This window comes from Schistocerca cancellata, chromosome 4, assembly GCF_023864275.1.
Source record: "Schistocerca cancellata isolate TAMUIC-IGC-003103 chromosome 4, iqSchCanc2.1, whole genome shotgun sequence".
In the NCBI taxonomy this organism is placed as follows: Eukaryota; Metazoa; Arthropoda; class Insecta; order Orthoptera; family Acrididae; genus Schistocerca; species Schistocerca cancellata.
In genome coordinates, this window is record NC_064629.1 from 688,670,094 (window position 1) to 688,688,046 (window position 17,953).

The following is a 17,953-nucleotide window of genomic DNA, read 5'->3' on the forward strand; positions in this document are numbered from 1 at the left end:
TATTTCACGCAATATCCTCTAAGTAAAGTAATTAGTTCAAACTGTTACACGCTTACGTAGAAGTTCAGTGATATGAGGAAAAATGAAGTCATGGCACAATTAATACAGTATTCTGAGCAACTGTATGTTATATTTAGGAATAAAGTTGTAATGTGAACTAAAACTTTGTATTTTTATCTAAACCATTCACATATATCTGTAATTTAATTAATGACATTTGTTTTGAACTATTTCACATTTGTCTCTGCAGGTCTATCTGCTGTCACAAAATTACTCCTATAATATATGGAAATAAACTTTTTCCGCTTTCCAGTCGTTTGAAGAAAATTTGTGTAAAATTTAACTCTCACACAGAATGGTCTGCCCATATAACTTATTTATATCAACTTACCTACCGTTAGTCTCTTCATATTTTTCGGCAGTAGCATAAAGTTTCCAGGAAATCTACAAACACCTATTTCCATCTTCAAACTAAGTGGCTTGAAGACCAACTCATGCATGTACTTGTAGCTTCCATTATTAATGGCAGCACTATGCAAGAACAGCCTGCAACAGAACAATATGTTGAGTGTTGACCCGACTTGTATTCAAGAATAGATAGTTGTCATCAAGTAATACCTAAGTCACAAAACTGCCCACTTTTATGGTGTTTGATGAAGACCTTGGAAGCTGAAAAATCAGTAAAAATAAAACATCCACAATTTTGCGATTTTCATTGATAGCTGTTCTGACTCTTCGTGCTCATCTGGACTTTGCTCTTCGCATCGTCTGTTCCCTCTGAGATTTAGATATTGTTCCAAGTCAGCGAATATCTGGTCTCTTCTATAAAATTTACATTTCAAAGTACATGCGAGCACCCACTAGTTTTGTTCGTCACTGGCATCTTGTCTCCTACCTCCGTTTGTTGCGTGTTGAGGACCAACAACACAATACTGTCACTTGTTTTCTTGACTTCTATATGTGGTGCACTACAACTAGAAAATGCTGAAGACATGCCATTTTAGTACACGAGTCGTAACAAAACAGTACAGGTTTATAGGGATTGTAGAGGGTGTCACGAGCAAAATATTGAGGGCAGGAAACCATGTTCATTCAGAGACGTTTCAGTACGTGGAATTTGGCGGAGCCAGCGCCTATTAAGCCACCTCTTCGATAGCCAACTTGGGTTTTACGTCGAACACGTCGACGACTCTGACAACATCGCCCATGTCAATCGGCGTAGATACTCGTCTCTGCTGTCGGAATGGTGGCCTAGCGATAAGAGTTACCCGCTGTAAATTCGACATCCTCTTGCAGTGCTGAATGACATGTGTTCCTATACTCAGTTTCTTCCTCAAGACACGCTCTGTAACTCCTCTAAGTTTATCGCCATCCATTTGCTACACACTGACTTAAGCCACTCAGCTTATTTTGTTATTTTATTGTTTTCCGTGAAGCAGAAAAGCACGATACTTGTCTAGCAACTAAATGTAATAATTATTTAAATAAAAATGAATTTTAATATACCACGTTTTTAAATAAAACTAAAAAGTATAAAATTATTTATGCTATCCCCATACAGATTCTTAATCACATATAGATAGTCCTGAAAATTTGTGATTGTGAATTTTTAATGGCTGAGAAAGTATTTGTAAGATTTGAAAAACGAGAAACGTGGGACGCACGCACAGGAAATGAAATATTCTCGCATCAGTTACATATTGCAGTTACCCCACGTTTATCGATTTAAACCTTACAAGTATTGTCATAACTATTAAAAAGTCACAATCACAAATTTTATGGACTATCTGTAAGCAGTTAGGAATCTATATGGGGCTAGGAGAAATTATTTTATAACTTTCAGTCCGATTTAAAAAGTTGTATATTAAAAATTCATTTTTCTTTAAATAACTGTTTACTGTATTTTGGTCTTGTGTGTGTGTGTTTGTGTGTGTGTGTGTGTGTGTGTGTGTGTGTGAAATTTTCCAGTCGATTTCAAGCATTTTCATGAGATCAAAACAGAGCCATGTGGCAAATTCCAGGTTTATTTCAGTTCCCCTTCATTTGACTGGCCGGACGGTGTGGCCGTGCGGTTCTAGGCGCTTCAGTCTGGAACCACGTGACCGCTACGGTTCGAATCCTGCCTCGGGCATGGATGTGTGTGATGTCCTTAGGTTAGTTAGTTTTAAGTAGTTCTAAGTCCTAGGGGACTGATGACCACAGATGTTAAGTCCCATAGTGCTCAGAGTCATTTGACCCATTTTTCATTTGACTCAACCAATATAGTGCTTACTCCTACAAATATTTCGCGAAAAGACTGAGAAGCTAATAGTTAGAGAGATTAGAGCTCACAGGGAAGCTTACCAGCAATCGTTCTTACCATGAACAGTTCGCGACTGGAACAGGAAAAGGGGGAAATGGCGATGGTGCACAAACTATCTTCCGCCACACACCAGACAAGAAAGCAAGTTATTATTGCGTTTTGATCATATTCTGAGGTATTTTGAAAGTTTTAAGTCTCCAGCTCATCGGGAAATGACGTTGGTAAACAATGTACCTCCGTCATACATCAGAAAAGATACCGAGTTAATATTGCATTGTCGTCCATCTCTGAGATATGTAAGACCATATCTATATCCGATGCAGGCTAAAGAGCTCTTACGTATTATATAAACACCACATCACACTGTATTCTAAGCTGGAGAGACATACTATCGTGTTTAACCTTGCATATGTACCTGCAGCAAAATTATTTCGTATTACTGTCTGTAGTATAAAACCGTTATTCACGGATAATATCAAGGAACTATTACTATTAATAACATATTAACATCAAGTTTTAAAAAAGAGTAAATACAAATGAGTTTACGAAGAACAAACACTATTTTTTTTCTTCCTCTTCTGTACGTGACGTTATTATTTATGTAGAACACAAACAAAGAATCAAAATACTCCTGGTAGACAATATATTTATGGCCTACACCATGAGTATGAAGAAACATTCTTTGTGAGTGAAAGCCTTTGCTAAACTAAAGATGTGACATATGATTCCAGAATGAGATTTTCACTCTGCAGCGGAGTGTGCGCTGATATGAAACTTCCTGGCAGATTAAAACTGTGTGCCCGACCGAGACTCGAACTCGGGACCTTTGCCTTTCGCGGGCAAGTGCTCTACCAACTGAGCTGCCGAAGCACGACTCACGCCTGGTACTCACAGCTTTACTTCTGCCAGTACCTCGTCTCCTACCTTCCAAACTTTACAGAAGCTCTCCTGCGAATCTTGCAGAACTAGCACTCCTGAAAGAAAGGATATTGCGGAGACATGGCTTAGCCACAGCCTGGGGGATGTTTCCAGAATGAGATTTTCACTCTGCAGCGGAGTGTGCGCTGATATGAAACTTCCTGGCAGATTAAAACTGTGTGCCCGACCGAGACTCGAACTCGGGACCTTTGCCTTTCGCGGGCAAGTGCTCTGCCAACTGAGCTGCCGAAGCACGACTCACGCCCGGTACTCACAGCTTTACTTCTGCCAGTACCTCGTCTCCTACCTTCCAAACTTTACAGAAGCTCTCCTGCGAACCTGAGCAGGAGAGCTTCTGTAAAGTTTGGAAGGTAGGAGACGAGGTACTGGCAGAAGTAAAGCTGTGAGTACCGGGCGTGAGTCGTGCTTCGGCAGCTCAGTTGGCAAAGCACTTGCCCGCGAAAGGCAAAGGTCCCGAGTTCGAGTCTCGGTCGGGCACACAGTTTTAATCTGCCAGGAAGTTTCGTCACATATGATTACTGAAACTAGCATTTTTGCTCTTGGAAGGAATCGAGACATTGACAGCGTATGTCAATAACAGATCAACAGGGTCAACTTAAAATGGTGCTGCAGATCAGCAAGACAATGCTCGTTAGTTTGTTAGTTACACGTTCCATAGATCATTTGAACATTTTCAGTTTTATCGAAATGATGTGGAAGGAGTCTATTTGCAGAATATGTACACATGATTAGTTTTAACATTAATGAACTTACTATTTTTTAGTCTTGCTCATGCAATTACATTTAAAAACTAGGATTTTTCATACAGGCTACCAATTCTTAAATAAAAATTCTTCTATTGAATAGAAGTAGCTGTCTGCAAAAATGGTTCACATGGCTCTGAGCACTATGGGACTTAACATCTATGGTCATCAGTCCCCTAGAACTTAAAACTACTTAAACCTAACTAACCTAAGGACATCACACACATCCATCCCCGAGGCAGGATTCGAACCTGCGACCGTAGCGGTCACGCGGTTCCAGACTGAAGCGCCTAGAACCGCACGGCCACACCGGCCGGCAGCTGTCTGCAAGAAATGATTCTAGTTTATATTTAAAACTTGCATTCGTACATTTCAGACGTTTTATGTTATTAGGCAAATCATCAAAGATTTTTCTTATGCATACTGAACTCCTTTCTGTTGCACTGACAGCTTTGAAAATGGGTAAAAAGACCATTTTTTCCTTCTGGTGTTGTAAGTGTTACCTTCACCATTCTTCTCAAATTGTTCTGAACTATTTATGACGAATTTCATTAGCGAATACATATGTTATGAAACTCCTAACACCTTGAAGAGGAGCTTGCAAGACGACTGCAGGTAAACACCCCAGATCATTCTTAGCTCTCGATTTTGTGCTGTCAGTCATTTTTCCGTAAGTTATAAGACATTCCATTATAGTGTCACATAGAAATTACTGAGTGAAAGTATGTAAAATATTTACAGGTTGATTCGTTTGGTTCCAAGACTAGCAATTACATGAAGAAAATAAGTAGCTGAAATTAATTCTTTAATATGCTTCTTCACTTCAAGTTCATATCAATATGTACACCGAAAAGTTTGCAGCATTCTACCCCATTTGCTGACACCTGCTGAAGTACTACATCAATTGTTGACATTACTCTGTCTGAACATAGTGTACTTTTTTAAAATTTAGGGTGAGTCCTTTTTGGGGAACCATTTAGTAATAATACTTTGAAAAACGTCATTAAAGATTTTTCTGTCGATTTCTCTTTAAAGAGATCTATCACAAAACTGGGATTGTTTGCAAAAAATAACGCTTCTGCTTGATGGATATTAAGTGAAATATTTTCATATAGAAGGAATAGGAGTAGATTCAAAATCGAACTGTATGGGACTCCCTTCATGATTTTTCTTCCTGTCATTTTCTCTCCTTCCAAATTTCTTTGAATTATTCATCCAAAATTTTTGCATTCTGTTTTTTGTAAAGCCATCAGTTCCATAAAAATATAAGTTTTTCTAAGAGATTAACACGATCCACACGATCAAACACCTTGGAAAGATCGCAAAGAACATCAACTGGAGATATTTTATTACTTAACATTTGCAGTATTTGGTCAGTGAATATACAAAAAGGATTCTCAGTCGAGTATCGTTTCTGGAGCCCAAGTTGTGATGTGTTAAGCAAACTGGTTCCATTCAAATGAGGAACTGCTCTTGAATACATTACTTCTTCGAATATTTTGGAGAAAGACATCAGTAAGGAAACTGAAAGATAGTTATTTAACTCTTTCTTGCCATCTTTCCTATAAAGAGGTTCAACATTGGCATAATTTAAATAGTCTGGAAGAATTCCCTGTGTCTATTCAGAATGGACATTTCTTACTAAGTTAAACCACCTCTTAACAATTCTGTTTGAAATGCCATCAACACCATAGTAACATGACATTTTTAATACGTTCTCTTGCTTCCTCATCTCAACCATTTAGTTCTATTTTTGTTTGTATGTCCAGAAAGGGATAGTTAAAACCACTTACAGCTTGTTAACATTTGAATTCAGTTTGTGATAGTATCTTGTACACTGACTGGTTGTTCTGCCTTCCATTTCACAATATCCCAAATAATTTTAATCTTATTATCTGCACTGTCAATTTCTGTTATGATATGCATATTTCTGGACGTATTAATGACTTCCCTTAATGTATTACAATATTTTTTTTTAAATGCGAGTAATGTCATGTCTTTACTTGTTCTGGCCATTATATAAATTTCCCATTTCCTCTCATAAGGTATTTTAATCCTAAGGTTATCCATGGCTTTTTTAATGGATTTTCTATATAATTATTTAGAAAGCTGCTTTTAAATATTGACACAGATTTACTATGGAATACACTGAATTACACGTCCGCTGCTCGTGGTCTCGCGGTATTGTTCTCGCTTCCCGAGCACGGGGGCCCGGGTTCGATTCCCGGCGGGGTCAAGGATTTTTCCTGCCTCGAGATGACTGGGTGTTGTTGTGTCGTCCTCATCATCATCATTCGTTCCCATTACGGTCGGAGGAAGGCAATGGCAAACCACCTCCACTAGGACCTTGCCTAGTAAGGCGGCGCGGGTCTCCCGTGTCGCTCCCCTACGCTCTGTAAAGAAGTATGCAACATCATCATCATTTTTTCCATATACACTTCATCCTATTTCGCCTCTCTTAACTTATTCTTAAAAATATTGTCTCCTAGTGTCATTAAAAATCCTCTGTGCTTTGTATGAACATGCCTCAGAGCTGCTGATTGTTTCAGCCTCAGCCCTTCTTCGAATAATTTTGTCAGTCAGGGTACTGCTATCTTGGAAATCAGATTGAAAGAGCCTAGTAATGAGTCTAGTTCACTTTTCCCGTCAAAATCGTTTAAAAAATCTATAATGAATTCTACTACTGTCTGTTTCTTCTTGTCTGAGAGGTAGAGCAACAAGGAATCTAGAAGTTCCTTAAAGGGAATGTGTAGATTGTTCTACATCTACATCTACATGGATACTCTGCAAATCACATTTAAGTGCCTGGCAGAGGGTTCATCGAACCACCTTCACAATTCTCTATTATTCCAATCTCGTGTAGCACGCGGAAAGAATGAACACTTATATATTTCAGTACGAGCTCTTATTTCCCTTATTTTATCGTGGTGATCGTTCCTCCCTATGTAGGTTGGTGTCAACAAAATATTTTCGCATTCGGAAGAGAAAGTTGGTGATTGGAAGTTCGTGTTACAATTACAAGAGAAGTATTCTGCAGTAATAACTCACAAGCACATGCTTCTATGTTCTAATCTACAAAAAACTTGCTTGTTTCAATATTTTTGACTTTGTGTCCAACTCCTCCTTTTTCTACTCTGTCTCTACACAAAAGTGATGCTAGTCAAGAATCGCTGATATTTAATTCTTGGTAAAATGCACGGAACAATAAATTAGATCAGTGGGGTTAGAGCTGCATCATGAGTGCAGTTATACAATGTAAATTGCTCACGTTCCCATTGTATCTTTTTCTCCCAAAAAGAAGGAAAATAATACATTCTGGTGATGCACTGTATTATATTCCTCTGTATATTTAATTTACGACTGATTCAAAGAAAATTACACCTAAGCACACGAAAATTGTACCGAAACATGTTTGGTTCTGGTTTTGGATATTGTAAAGCAATGATGAGAGATTCTAAGGCAGGAGAGAGCTCTATGCACAATATTTAATATTCTGTTTTCTAATGTGCTTAAAGAGTTTCTGAATTTAATTAAAATACTCGATGGGCATTATACAGTAAAAATAGAAGCGTTTCTCTTGTAAATAAGCTCTTTAAACACAAAACAATTTTTGTAAAAAGTGCTTAGAAAAATCTCGTCCAAATACCTGTCCCTGGCTTTCATTGTAATCGAGTGAGTATCTGAAGTCTCTGCCTGGAAAGCTGAAATCTTTCCATAGCAAGATTAGAAAATTTGCTTTCCATATAGTGCAAGTGTTCTCTGAAACGTTCTGCCAGTGCATTTCAAGTGGCAGATGGTCTATAAAAACATCTTATTAGCATTTTTCGTCCCCACTTAGCTTCAACAAGATTATTTCACATTCTTAATCTGTAATAATGTCTTTTGATATTCTAAAGTTTTGTGCAACATAAAATACTTCATCTCCATTGGTTCCCAGCCTATGCTTGTGATACATATTCCAGTCACAATTTAAGATTTCACTACCAGCTCCAGACTGCTTTCCTAATACCACATCGATGCTGCTAACGTTATGAGTGTTCTTAGATCATACCATGTACGCTTCTGCAGTCACTTTATACCATATAAATAATTTTTCTCTTTTCCCTGAGAGGTCGGACGTTTCTTTTGGTTCTTAATGTGCCTTACTCTTTCTCTTTTTGCTTTCTTTAAAGTTCTTATGATAAATTCTGAATTTTCTGATAGTAATTTGAAGATGATGTAAGCCACAATAATTTAGTACTAATTTCATGTACAATTTTGTTCGATACTTCCAGTAACTGGATCTGCTCATTTCTTGGCATTCATTTTCAGATGGACCATTGCCAAGTGTACTACAGGAAGTTTCGGTACCTGTTATCAACAACACTCTATGTGAATCCATGTATCGGTCAGCAGGATATATAGAACACATACCTGAAATTTTCATATGCGCTGGTTGGCAGAAAGGAGGGTCTGATTCATGCGAGGTACGTATTGCTAATGAGAGATTTTCTGAGTACTGCTTCTAAACCCTGTTTAGAAAATATAAACAATCTTATATGATAAGGATGCAAAAAGCTGTAATAACTAATTTGTAAGCCAGAGAAGTATTACTTTTCCATCGCTTTGCAATTTTCTCTTAGCAGTGTTACCATTTCCATAGGTTTCTCGAAATCTTTGTCTGTATTCTGTTTTGGACAGTAGTCTTATGCTAAATAGCAATGTATCCCAAAGGTAACATAATCAATTAGTAACACATTTCCTGGAGAGGATGCCAGACTGAGTTAGATATAGCAAGATCACAAGACATTTGGCACCCATGTCCATCTAAAACAAGCAATTAAAGAAGTTCTCAAACTAATGACACACAGTTCTAAACAATACCAAAATTGGATAATCTCTTCAACAACAACCACAAAATAAATAATAGTAGTATCAAGAACTCTAGTTGCCCACACATTTGACACTGATATCACAGACAGTTGTCTTACAGTACTTTCTACATTACGCCATGCAATTATGGCTCGTTTTGGTCCTACTATGGAGTGCTAATTCTTAGTTGAACTGGTACTGTCTAAAGACAAATATCAACATTTTTGGTTAGCCTTTACCATGAAGTTGTTTATATCAAATGAATCAACAAATTTACTGATAGCAGTCACCTTTTATTTATTTCAACCACTTGTTTCGTAGGTTTAAGCCTCCGTCCTCAAGTGGACTTATGTGGACTAATATGGCAGGTGTTTATTGTACTATGACTTTGAGATAATCTGTGCAACCGTCTAGTAGAGAAAAAAAACACTATTTCAGTACATGGCTCGTAGTTTTTTAGAGGCATTTGGGGGAAAGGATAAACTAAAATATAAATGTGAAAGTAAAAATAAAATATCTGTGCTGAGTACAGACTCCTTTTCCTTTCGTGAAACATCACATACGAGGTCTATTCGAAAAGTTCTGGAACATTCGTAATTTGCCGCCAATGATGTGTTGGAGCGAAATGTAATTGTCATCCCTGCACATGACTGTATTTAATGTCCGCCCCGGTAGCTGAGTGGTCAGGCTGATTGAATGTCATGCCAAGGGGCCAAGGTTCGATTCCCGGCTGGGTCGGAGATTTTCTTCGCTCAGAGATTGGGTGTTGTATTGTCCAAATCACCATCATCTCATCCTCATCGACACGCAAGTCGCCAAAGTGGAGTCACCTCAAAAGACTCGCACCAGGCGAACGGTCTACCCGATGGAAGTCCCTAGCCACACGACGTTTCATTTTTCACTGTATTTATTTTAATGTGTAACTGCTGGAAGTTTCATTGTTGTATGTCTGTTAGTAATTGTTCATTGCTGTATTGCGTAGAACGATGTGTCGCACAGTTTGCTAATTTCGAGATGGTAGGGTTAGAGGTGCAACGCATCTGCATGAAATTTTGCGTGTAACTCAAGGAAACCTTTACAGAAACTCGCCTAATGCTGCAGAAAGCCTACGGTGACAGGCGCTTAAGCCGCACTCGATGTTACGAATGGTTCACACGGTTTAAAAATGGCTGAACGGAAGTTACGGATGGCCCTCGTTCAGAACACCCCTCGACGTCTATTGACGACGCTCACGTCAGAAACTAAATTGTGCGCGCCAGTAGAAGACTGAGTGTCCCACGGATTGCAGAAGAATGTAACATTTCGGTTGGATCATGTCATGAAATCCTGACACACATCATCTTGGAATGCATCGTTTTGCCGCCAAGTTCGTCCCACGGCTCATGAGTCAAGACCAGAAAGATATTCTCCTCGCAGTGTTTGAAGAGCTTTAGGATGGCCCAAATAAGAACGAGATGTTCCTTAGGAGAATCATAACTTGTGATGTGACGTGGTTCTACAGTTATGATGTTGAGACCAATGAGACCAAGCTTCAGTCTTCACAATGGGTCGGGGAAGGTTCTCCAAGAACAACAAAAGCTCATCAGGTCGGGTCAAATGTCAAAGCCATGCTGATGGTTTTCTTGGTCTTTGAAACATTAGTTCATCACGAATTCGTGCCGCAGGGACAAACTGTTAATCGATGGTACTATCGCGACGTGTTGCGACACCTGCATGAAAATATGAGAAGGAAATGGCCCGAAATGTAACGAGACAATTCATGGCCCTTACATCACGATAACCCTCCTGCACATTCATCCCTGTTGGTGCGTGACTATTGAGCAAAAAACGAAATCACTGTGCTGCCTCATTCTCCAAGTGCTTCAGACCAAGCCTCTGCGGGCCTTTTTTTCCAAAGTTGAAAAACCCGTTAAAAGGATGAAGATTTACGACGATAGATGAGATGAAAGAACACCCACAGACGGCGCTTCGCACGATCCAGCAAGAGGCGTACCATGACTGCTTCCGAAAGTGGAAACGGCGTTGGGAGCGGTGTATCAATTATGGAGTAAAGTATTTCGAAGAAGACCACGCACAAAAAGTAAAAGTGAAGTGTAGAAAGTTTTGTGGACAAAGTTCCGAAATTTTTTGAACAGACCTCGTACACCACCACACTTTGAAAATTCTGAAGGGAGCAAAGATGTAGTCTAGAATTTAATACGTGCAAAGAACATACAGAAAAACAAAACACTATTTCAGAGCAAATCTGAAATCATTGTAAAGATTTTTGGTTACGTAGATGAACAGAAATGTAACTTTAAATATTTCCATTCGTCATAGATTCTTTCTTATCAGTTATACATAGTTTAGTATTAAATACCTATTTAAGTAATGAGGACGACAGTGTGTGTGTGTGTGTGTGTGTGTGTGTGTGATGGCACGCGAGCGTGCGCATGCATGGACATACAAATTTAATAGCGTTGACTGAGAGGAGACTGTTGTAAATAATATCGTTTTTTCATAAAATAATTTTGGATATTGGGCCATGTAATGGTAAACTACTGGAACAGCTAAATTGCCGACATTTCAACCGACTTGCTGCGATCCTCTTCAGCACAGTTCACTGCTGTATACTGTCATTTTCGGTTATCTGGTGGCTACCGACGTCACATAGCTCAGATGTCATTGGACAGTTTGAAGAGGTTGTTATGGAGGGGAGGCTGTAAGGTACCATAACTTGTAGCCATCCTCCCTCTTCGTGTTGTTAGGGCATTTAATTATTTCATTAGTCTCTTTATTTTCTGTTGCTGCGTCCATAGCTGCAGAGTAGGTTCTTGAAAACTGATAGTACAGCCACATTACTGGTGTTGTCCTGCTACAGCTGAGTCGTTATTCTGCCCCAGTCGTATGTAACGTTCATGTTCCGAAACGCGAGCGCTAATGGGTCTCCTGGTTTCACCAACATAGACTTTGCTGCATTCGCACCGAAGTTCATAAACATCTACAGTGTGGAGAGCATTTACAGTCTCCTTACTGGGCCTCAAGAAATCTTAGGTCTTGCGGCAACTCTGAAAAATAGGTCCGATTCCTGAACAACACAGAACCTTGCCTACATGATCGTTTTTGTTCCTTATGATCGTCTAAGATTATTTTCTTTGCTATTTGTATATTTTGACTGTTTAAAGGGTGTCCAGTTTTTTGTCTTCAGGTTGGAGATGTAGAATGCTGAGCCTTGTGCTTTTAACATGGAGGTTAGCTTCATGCAGGTGGCTACCTGCTGCTGATGTGCGATAGTTTTGTTTCTGTATGTTGTCATGTGTTCCTTCAATCTAATCTCAAATGACCAGCCTGTCTGACATGAAGAAACAGTCACACTCAAAACATTTAATTTTGCGCACATCCCTATGATATAGTGGGTTTCTTGTATTGCTGTTATGAGGTAATTTCTGCTCAATCTTATTGTTAGTGGTGAAAGAAATGTTTAGGCCTCTGAATTTAAAGACATTGAACTAATACCCAGGAATTGGATGTGCAGAAGGTGTTATTTTTTGTGTGGTTATTTTTTCCTGTGATTGTGTTAGCCTTGTATTACGTGACAGTGTGTCAACTGTGCAACTGCTATACCCATTTGCAGTGGCTGCTTGTTTCATTATTTCCGTTTCTTACTTGCATTTAACTTCAGGGAGTGACAGTTGGACTTCTCTGTTCACAATATCCTGGAATGCTGCACTTTTGTGGGCTGTGGAGAGGAAAGAGGTGTTACGGATTTTAGTGTGTGTGTGCTTGTGTGTATTAAACCGGGGACCTAGAAACGACGGAGAGGCTTCACCCGTCATAGCCTTCAGTGGTTCACAACGCCACAACAGGCCACAGCAGTCCACCCACCTCACCACCGCCCTACACCAAACCCAGGGTTATTGTGCGGTTCGGCCCCCAGTGTACCCCTCCACTCCCCCCCTCCCGGGTACGTCTAATACCCGATGAGTGTAACCTCAAATGTTAGTGTGTTGTGTGTTGTGGTAGGTTTCTGATAAGTTTTTAATTCGTGTCTAGTGTACATTATTCTCATCATCAACTCTAGAAAGTATATGTCAGCATCTACTTGCTAGTCAACTGTGAAGCTTATACTTTCATAGATGTTGCTAAACTATTGGTTTAACTCATTGATATCATTTTTTGTGCCATTAATTAAAGTGTTGGTATCACCTCCATATCCATATTCGTAAATAAAGTTTTTGAAGGTATAGTGGTTGTAATATTGTCTTTCAAGGTGTTTATAAATATTAGAATTAGCAATCCAGATATGTTTTGTCCAACTGCCAGACCATTTCCTTGCTTGAATACTTTATTGTTGCATTTGAAATACTTATGTTAGAGTGTGAGTTCTATTAGGTCTGTTAGTCCAGTGATGTGTGTGTATGTGTGTGTGTATGGAAAGAGATTTTTTGTGTTCTTCTAAGTTGGCCTTAATAACCTACAGTGTAGGATCTACTGGTACAGAGGAATGTAGGTTTTGTATATCAAATGGGGAAAGTTTCCCCATTTGAAAGTTTTATATTGTTGACATGTTGCGTAACTCTTTTGTGTTTCTAATTGTTCTTTTATTGCCAAATGTGCAATCTTCTTTAAGAATTTTCATGAGCTTTTTATTGAGTTTGAAGGTTGGATTGTTCATACAGTTCTGATAGGGATTCCATTTTTATGCATTCTTGGTTGTGACAAGTGCAGGGGGTGTTCTGAGGGTTTATTGCCACAATGTTTTTTTGTTTCTTGCATGGCGTGTAGGAAGTTTAAATCATTTGAATTGTATTTCGTCTCCTTTTGGATTCTGGCTGTTTGGTCCTTAGGTATTTCTATTATATTGTTGCCTTGGATGAAGTCTAAAGTTTTCTCTATATATATTGGACTGCTCATGATTACCTTTGTATTGCCCTTGTCAGGTTTTACTATTATTATATTATTTACATTTATTTTAGTCTTTAAGTTACCTGTGAGTGGTTCTTCCTTTTCTTACAAACAGAGAGCGGTCTTATGATCTACTTAATCTCTATAATTTTTCTGATTTGGTGGCAAGTTACAGCTCTCTCATTTTGCTTGTTGAGGGTGATGACTGAAATCGGTGTAATACTGATGATGAGTTTCCCTCATTTCTTTTGATCCAATGGAGTTTGAATGTTGTGTTTTAATCCTTTCCTAAGCAGTGAATATTATGTTTGTATTATTGAGAAAAGATGTGAAGAACCTTTCTTTCAGCTGTTTTCATTCAGCTTGTGAGGTAACTGTTGATTGATAAAATTAACTATTTTTTCCTAGGTGTGTTCTTCATTTTATGCACAATGGATTCAGTGCACTTTCTGTTTCAGTAATATATTGATAATCTAGTCAACGACAACTTGTCCAACAGTAGCTCCGCATTATAGAGCTGTGCATTGATCATTCGTGTTTTCATGTGAAGTGGTTTTAGTTCGTTCTTCCCCAATAGCTTCCACATGTTTTCCAATATTTTCTTTGTGGTTTTCGTGTCCTTTTTGATGCCAATCTTGACATAATTTGGAATTACATTATTTTCCTTGAAAATTCTACTGAAGTGTGTGCACTCAGTCTCCATTGCAAGTTTCTCTGAGGCCTTTTTATCTTCAAAAACAACTGTGAATGTCCTGTAGGTCAGATTAACTTTAAATGCGAAACTTTTTACTTATTCTTTACCATGACTGTTACTGATATCGAATGAAACATCAAGTTTACTGTTGACATTCACTTTTTATTTATTTCAACAACTCGTTTCATAGAGTTAAACTCTGTCATCATATGGATTTATGCAGATTAATATGGCATATATGTGTCCTGTTACGACTTTTGAGTAACCTGTACCTCTGTCTAGTAGAGAAAAAAACACTATTTCAGTACATGACTCATAAGTTTGTGGAGGCATTTGAGTAAGAGGTTGAACGAAAATAAAAATCTGAAAGTAAAAATAAAAATACCTTCAATAGTCACATGTTCCTTTTCTTGTCATGATACATCACATACACCATCACACTTTGCAGATATTCAAGGGAGCAAAGATTGATTCTAGAATCAATCTTTCATTGCATAGATCAAAAATGTGTCATTTTAAATATCTCCAGTGGTCATAGAATTTGTTCTGCCAAGTTTATGTAGCTTAGTACTTTGTACACGTTTAAGTAATGAGGGTGACATAAATTGTGTTGTGACCAATAGCATAATTTATAAATAAACAATAATTTACTTCTTTTGTGTTGCGAACAATGGCATAATTTATAAATAAACAATAATTTACTTCTTATTATTAAGTTACATTGATAGTGAGGGGAGAAAGAGAGAGAGTATAGATCTATATGCTGGAGACCAGGGCTGAGAGAAAGTTGGTTAAAAAGAATAATAAAAGAAGGGCATAGGTTTGGGTATGATAGATATGTAGGTGGTAAGATTACATCTCTAATATGCTATAACTAAGTAATGATTGAAGTAATCCATGGTTATGATTTAAACAATATATGCACATGGATATGCTTTTACCAATATAGATGGATGTGTATAGTCTCGAGTTGACATGAGGTATAAACTTTTCATTTCTTGGTGGATCTATTGGGTTTGGGTTAGGTTAGTGAAGTACTCATTTAGATCTTGGGAACATGCAAGTAACTAACAAACTAATTCTTGGTAAATATGAGGAGAATGGTGGTGGCAGTTTGTGTGTGTGTGTAAGTTGTCATTTTTGTCATTTAGGGTGGACCCAGTTTATTTTCTTTAGTGCTTTTATATTTGCAGTATTTCAAGGATGTTTAGTTTTTTTGCCTTTCTTTTGGATATATAGAATGCTTATACTTGCAATATTGACATTGAGTTTATTTTTATGTAGGTGGCAGACAGTTGTGATTTGTGGATTTCCACAGCACCACTATGACCCAAAAAATACGACACATCAGCAGTATCTAACCACCTGCTTGTTACTAAACACCATATTAATGTCACGAGCGTTTTATTATTTCACCACTAGGCAGTACTCAGGTTACGTCAAAGTGCGTAACACAACACATATATGTTATATTTTGATTTCTTTTTTGCTATAATCGAGGAGACAAACCAACAGCTGCCTTATCTCCTGTAGCCTGCACCGAAAATATGTTTATTGTGCAGTTTCTTTTCCTGTCATTCTAGTAAAGCCAGCGAGTACACTTGATGAGTAGTAAGAGACCTTTTACTAGATCTTTGCCAGACAAAATATCTTCAGCAATTAGTGACCCAAATATTTTGTGTTTTTAGCCTACAATGCTTCGCACTCAGAGGTTAAATATCGTGCAGTTTCCTGGAGCACACAATATATATTTTATTCTGAACACAAAGCTTCAGTAATATATTCACATAAATTAAATGATTAAAATGTTCCAGCATAACTAAAAGGTGGCTGTCTTCAGGATATGAATTTATGTAAACTTGCTAAATATCGTCTTAGAAATTTTCTGTGGTGAATAAGAGAAAACTTAAAACATAGCGTAATACTTAGTGAAAAAATTGAGTGTTCTTCCAGCTTTGTACATTGAATAGCTATAAATCTAATAACAAACTTGTTTTGTGTGGGGCACTCTGCTCTGTACCTGCAATGCTCCTGCCTAAGAGTAACTTCGAAAGCAGTTTTTTACAGGGTGCCATGATAGCGGCTTTGAAACTTACAGATTAAACAAAGAATTATGTGTTTCAGGGTGATTCAGGTGGTCCAATGGTGATTCAACGAGAAGATAAGCGATGGCTGCTGGCTGGTGTTATTTCTTGGGGAATTGGATGTGCAGAGCCCAATCAACCAGGTGTTTACACACGTATATCAGAGTTCAGGGAATGGATCAATCAAATATTGCAGTTCTAATATGCAGTTGTTTGTGTTGTTGCCAGTGGATCTGTGATTTATAATGAAACTGTGACTTTATGTGGACTCAGAAAACTGTTTAATCTGCAGACACAACTAAAGGGTTTCCGAATCAAGAATGTGAGTGTGGCTTACAGCTGTGATACTTTAGTGGAGATGTGCCATAAAATAAACTGCACACAACAAATGTCCACTAAAATAATACACAAATATATGACATGTCAAACAGGACAAGACAGACTAACATAACTGTCATTGTGATATGTGTTATTTCGTAAATTATGTGTGGTTGCACAGGACAGTATTTAATTTTTTATATAATTTATTTTATTTTCTACTGAACTTTAGTTCTTTTTGTATGTTAATGTTATTTTTGTATGTGTGAGTAAATTATAATGGGAGACTTGGGTGTATTATTCACCTCCAAAACATAGCACTGTTGTATCAAGCAGTACTTAAATGAATGTAAAGTATATGAGCCCACATGATGGGAACATCAAGATTAATGATTGATTGTGACAATGTACAATGCACAAAGGAGTTGTTATATATATCCAGCATAAAAATTAATTTAATCTCTCTCAGTAGACACCAAAAAATAATGCTGGAATTCTCACAGTTGTCAACTACCTTAAAATTAAAATTTAGAAAATGTTCAATTTTGATTATACTGCGTGTAATAAAAAATGCAGATCTGTGTAAAATTCCCTTCTCACATGCAGCTAATTGTTGTCTAAATATGATGATATTGCAGAAGTGTGATTGAATAGGTTTCAGAGTTCCCATCATATTAGTTTGACCATGCATTCTTTTGTAAATTCGTTTATCATAAGCATATTTGTGAAATTAAAATTTCAGTCTGAAATTTGACTACACAAAAATAGTTTTCTTGTTTCAAAAACTAGCATTATTAATTTTTGCAGTTACACTTCACATTTTCCTGAATTAAAAGTTTACATTCTTCACAAATATGGATACAGTTACCTACCTCATTAAATCATTAATAGTAATATATTTATTTTAATGAATGAAATTGCAAGCTACTTTCCAAAAAATACTCAGTGAAAGTACAATGGCACATTTACTATTCAGGGTACAATCTACATTTAATTTGAATGATTCAACTGTAGGGGACACAGCAGTTGACTGACAACTCCAAAAGATGTTTTCAGAAATAGTTATGAAAAGTCTGAATTCTATTTTGCTAAAGCCACAAATCAATAACCTATATTTAACGAGTCATTATAAATACTT

General features: G+C 37.5%; 1 protein-coding gene across 2 annotated transcripts in view; it reads left to right on the forward strand.

The window, feature by feature from the left end:
* The window catches only part of LOC126183516 (serine proteinase stubble-like), a 225,804-nt gene extending 208,277 nt beyond the window's left edge, over positions 1-17,527 (forward strand). For both annotated transcript variants that reach the window (XM_049925571.1, XM_049925572.1), the window contains exons 9-10: positions 8,296-8,450; positions 16,538-17,527. In XM_049925571.1, the coding sequence (XP_049781528.1) occupies positions 8,296-8,450; positions 16,538-16,699 (317 nt within the window). In that variant the 3' untranslated portion in view covers positions 16,700-17,527. The remainder of the gene's footprint in view (positions 1-8,295; positions 8,451-16,537) is intronic.
* The last annotated feature ends 426 nt before the right edge of the window (positions 17,528-17,953 follow it).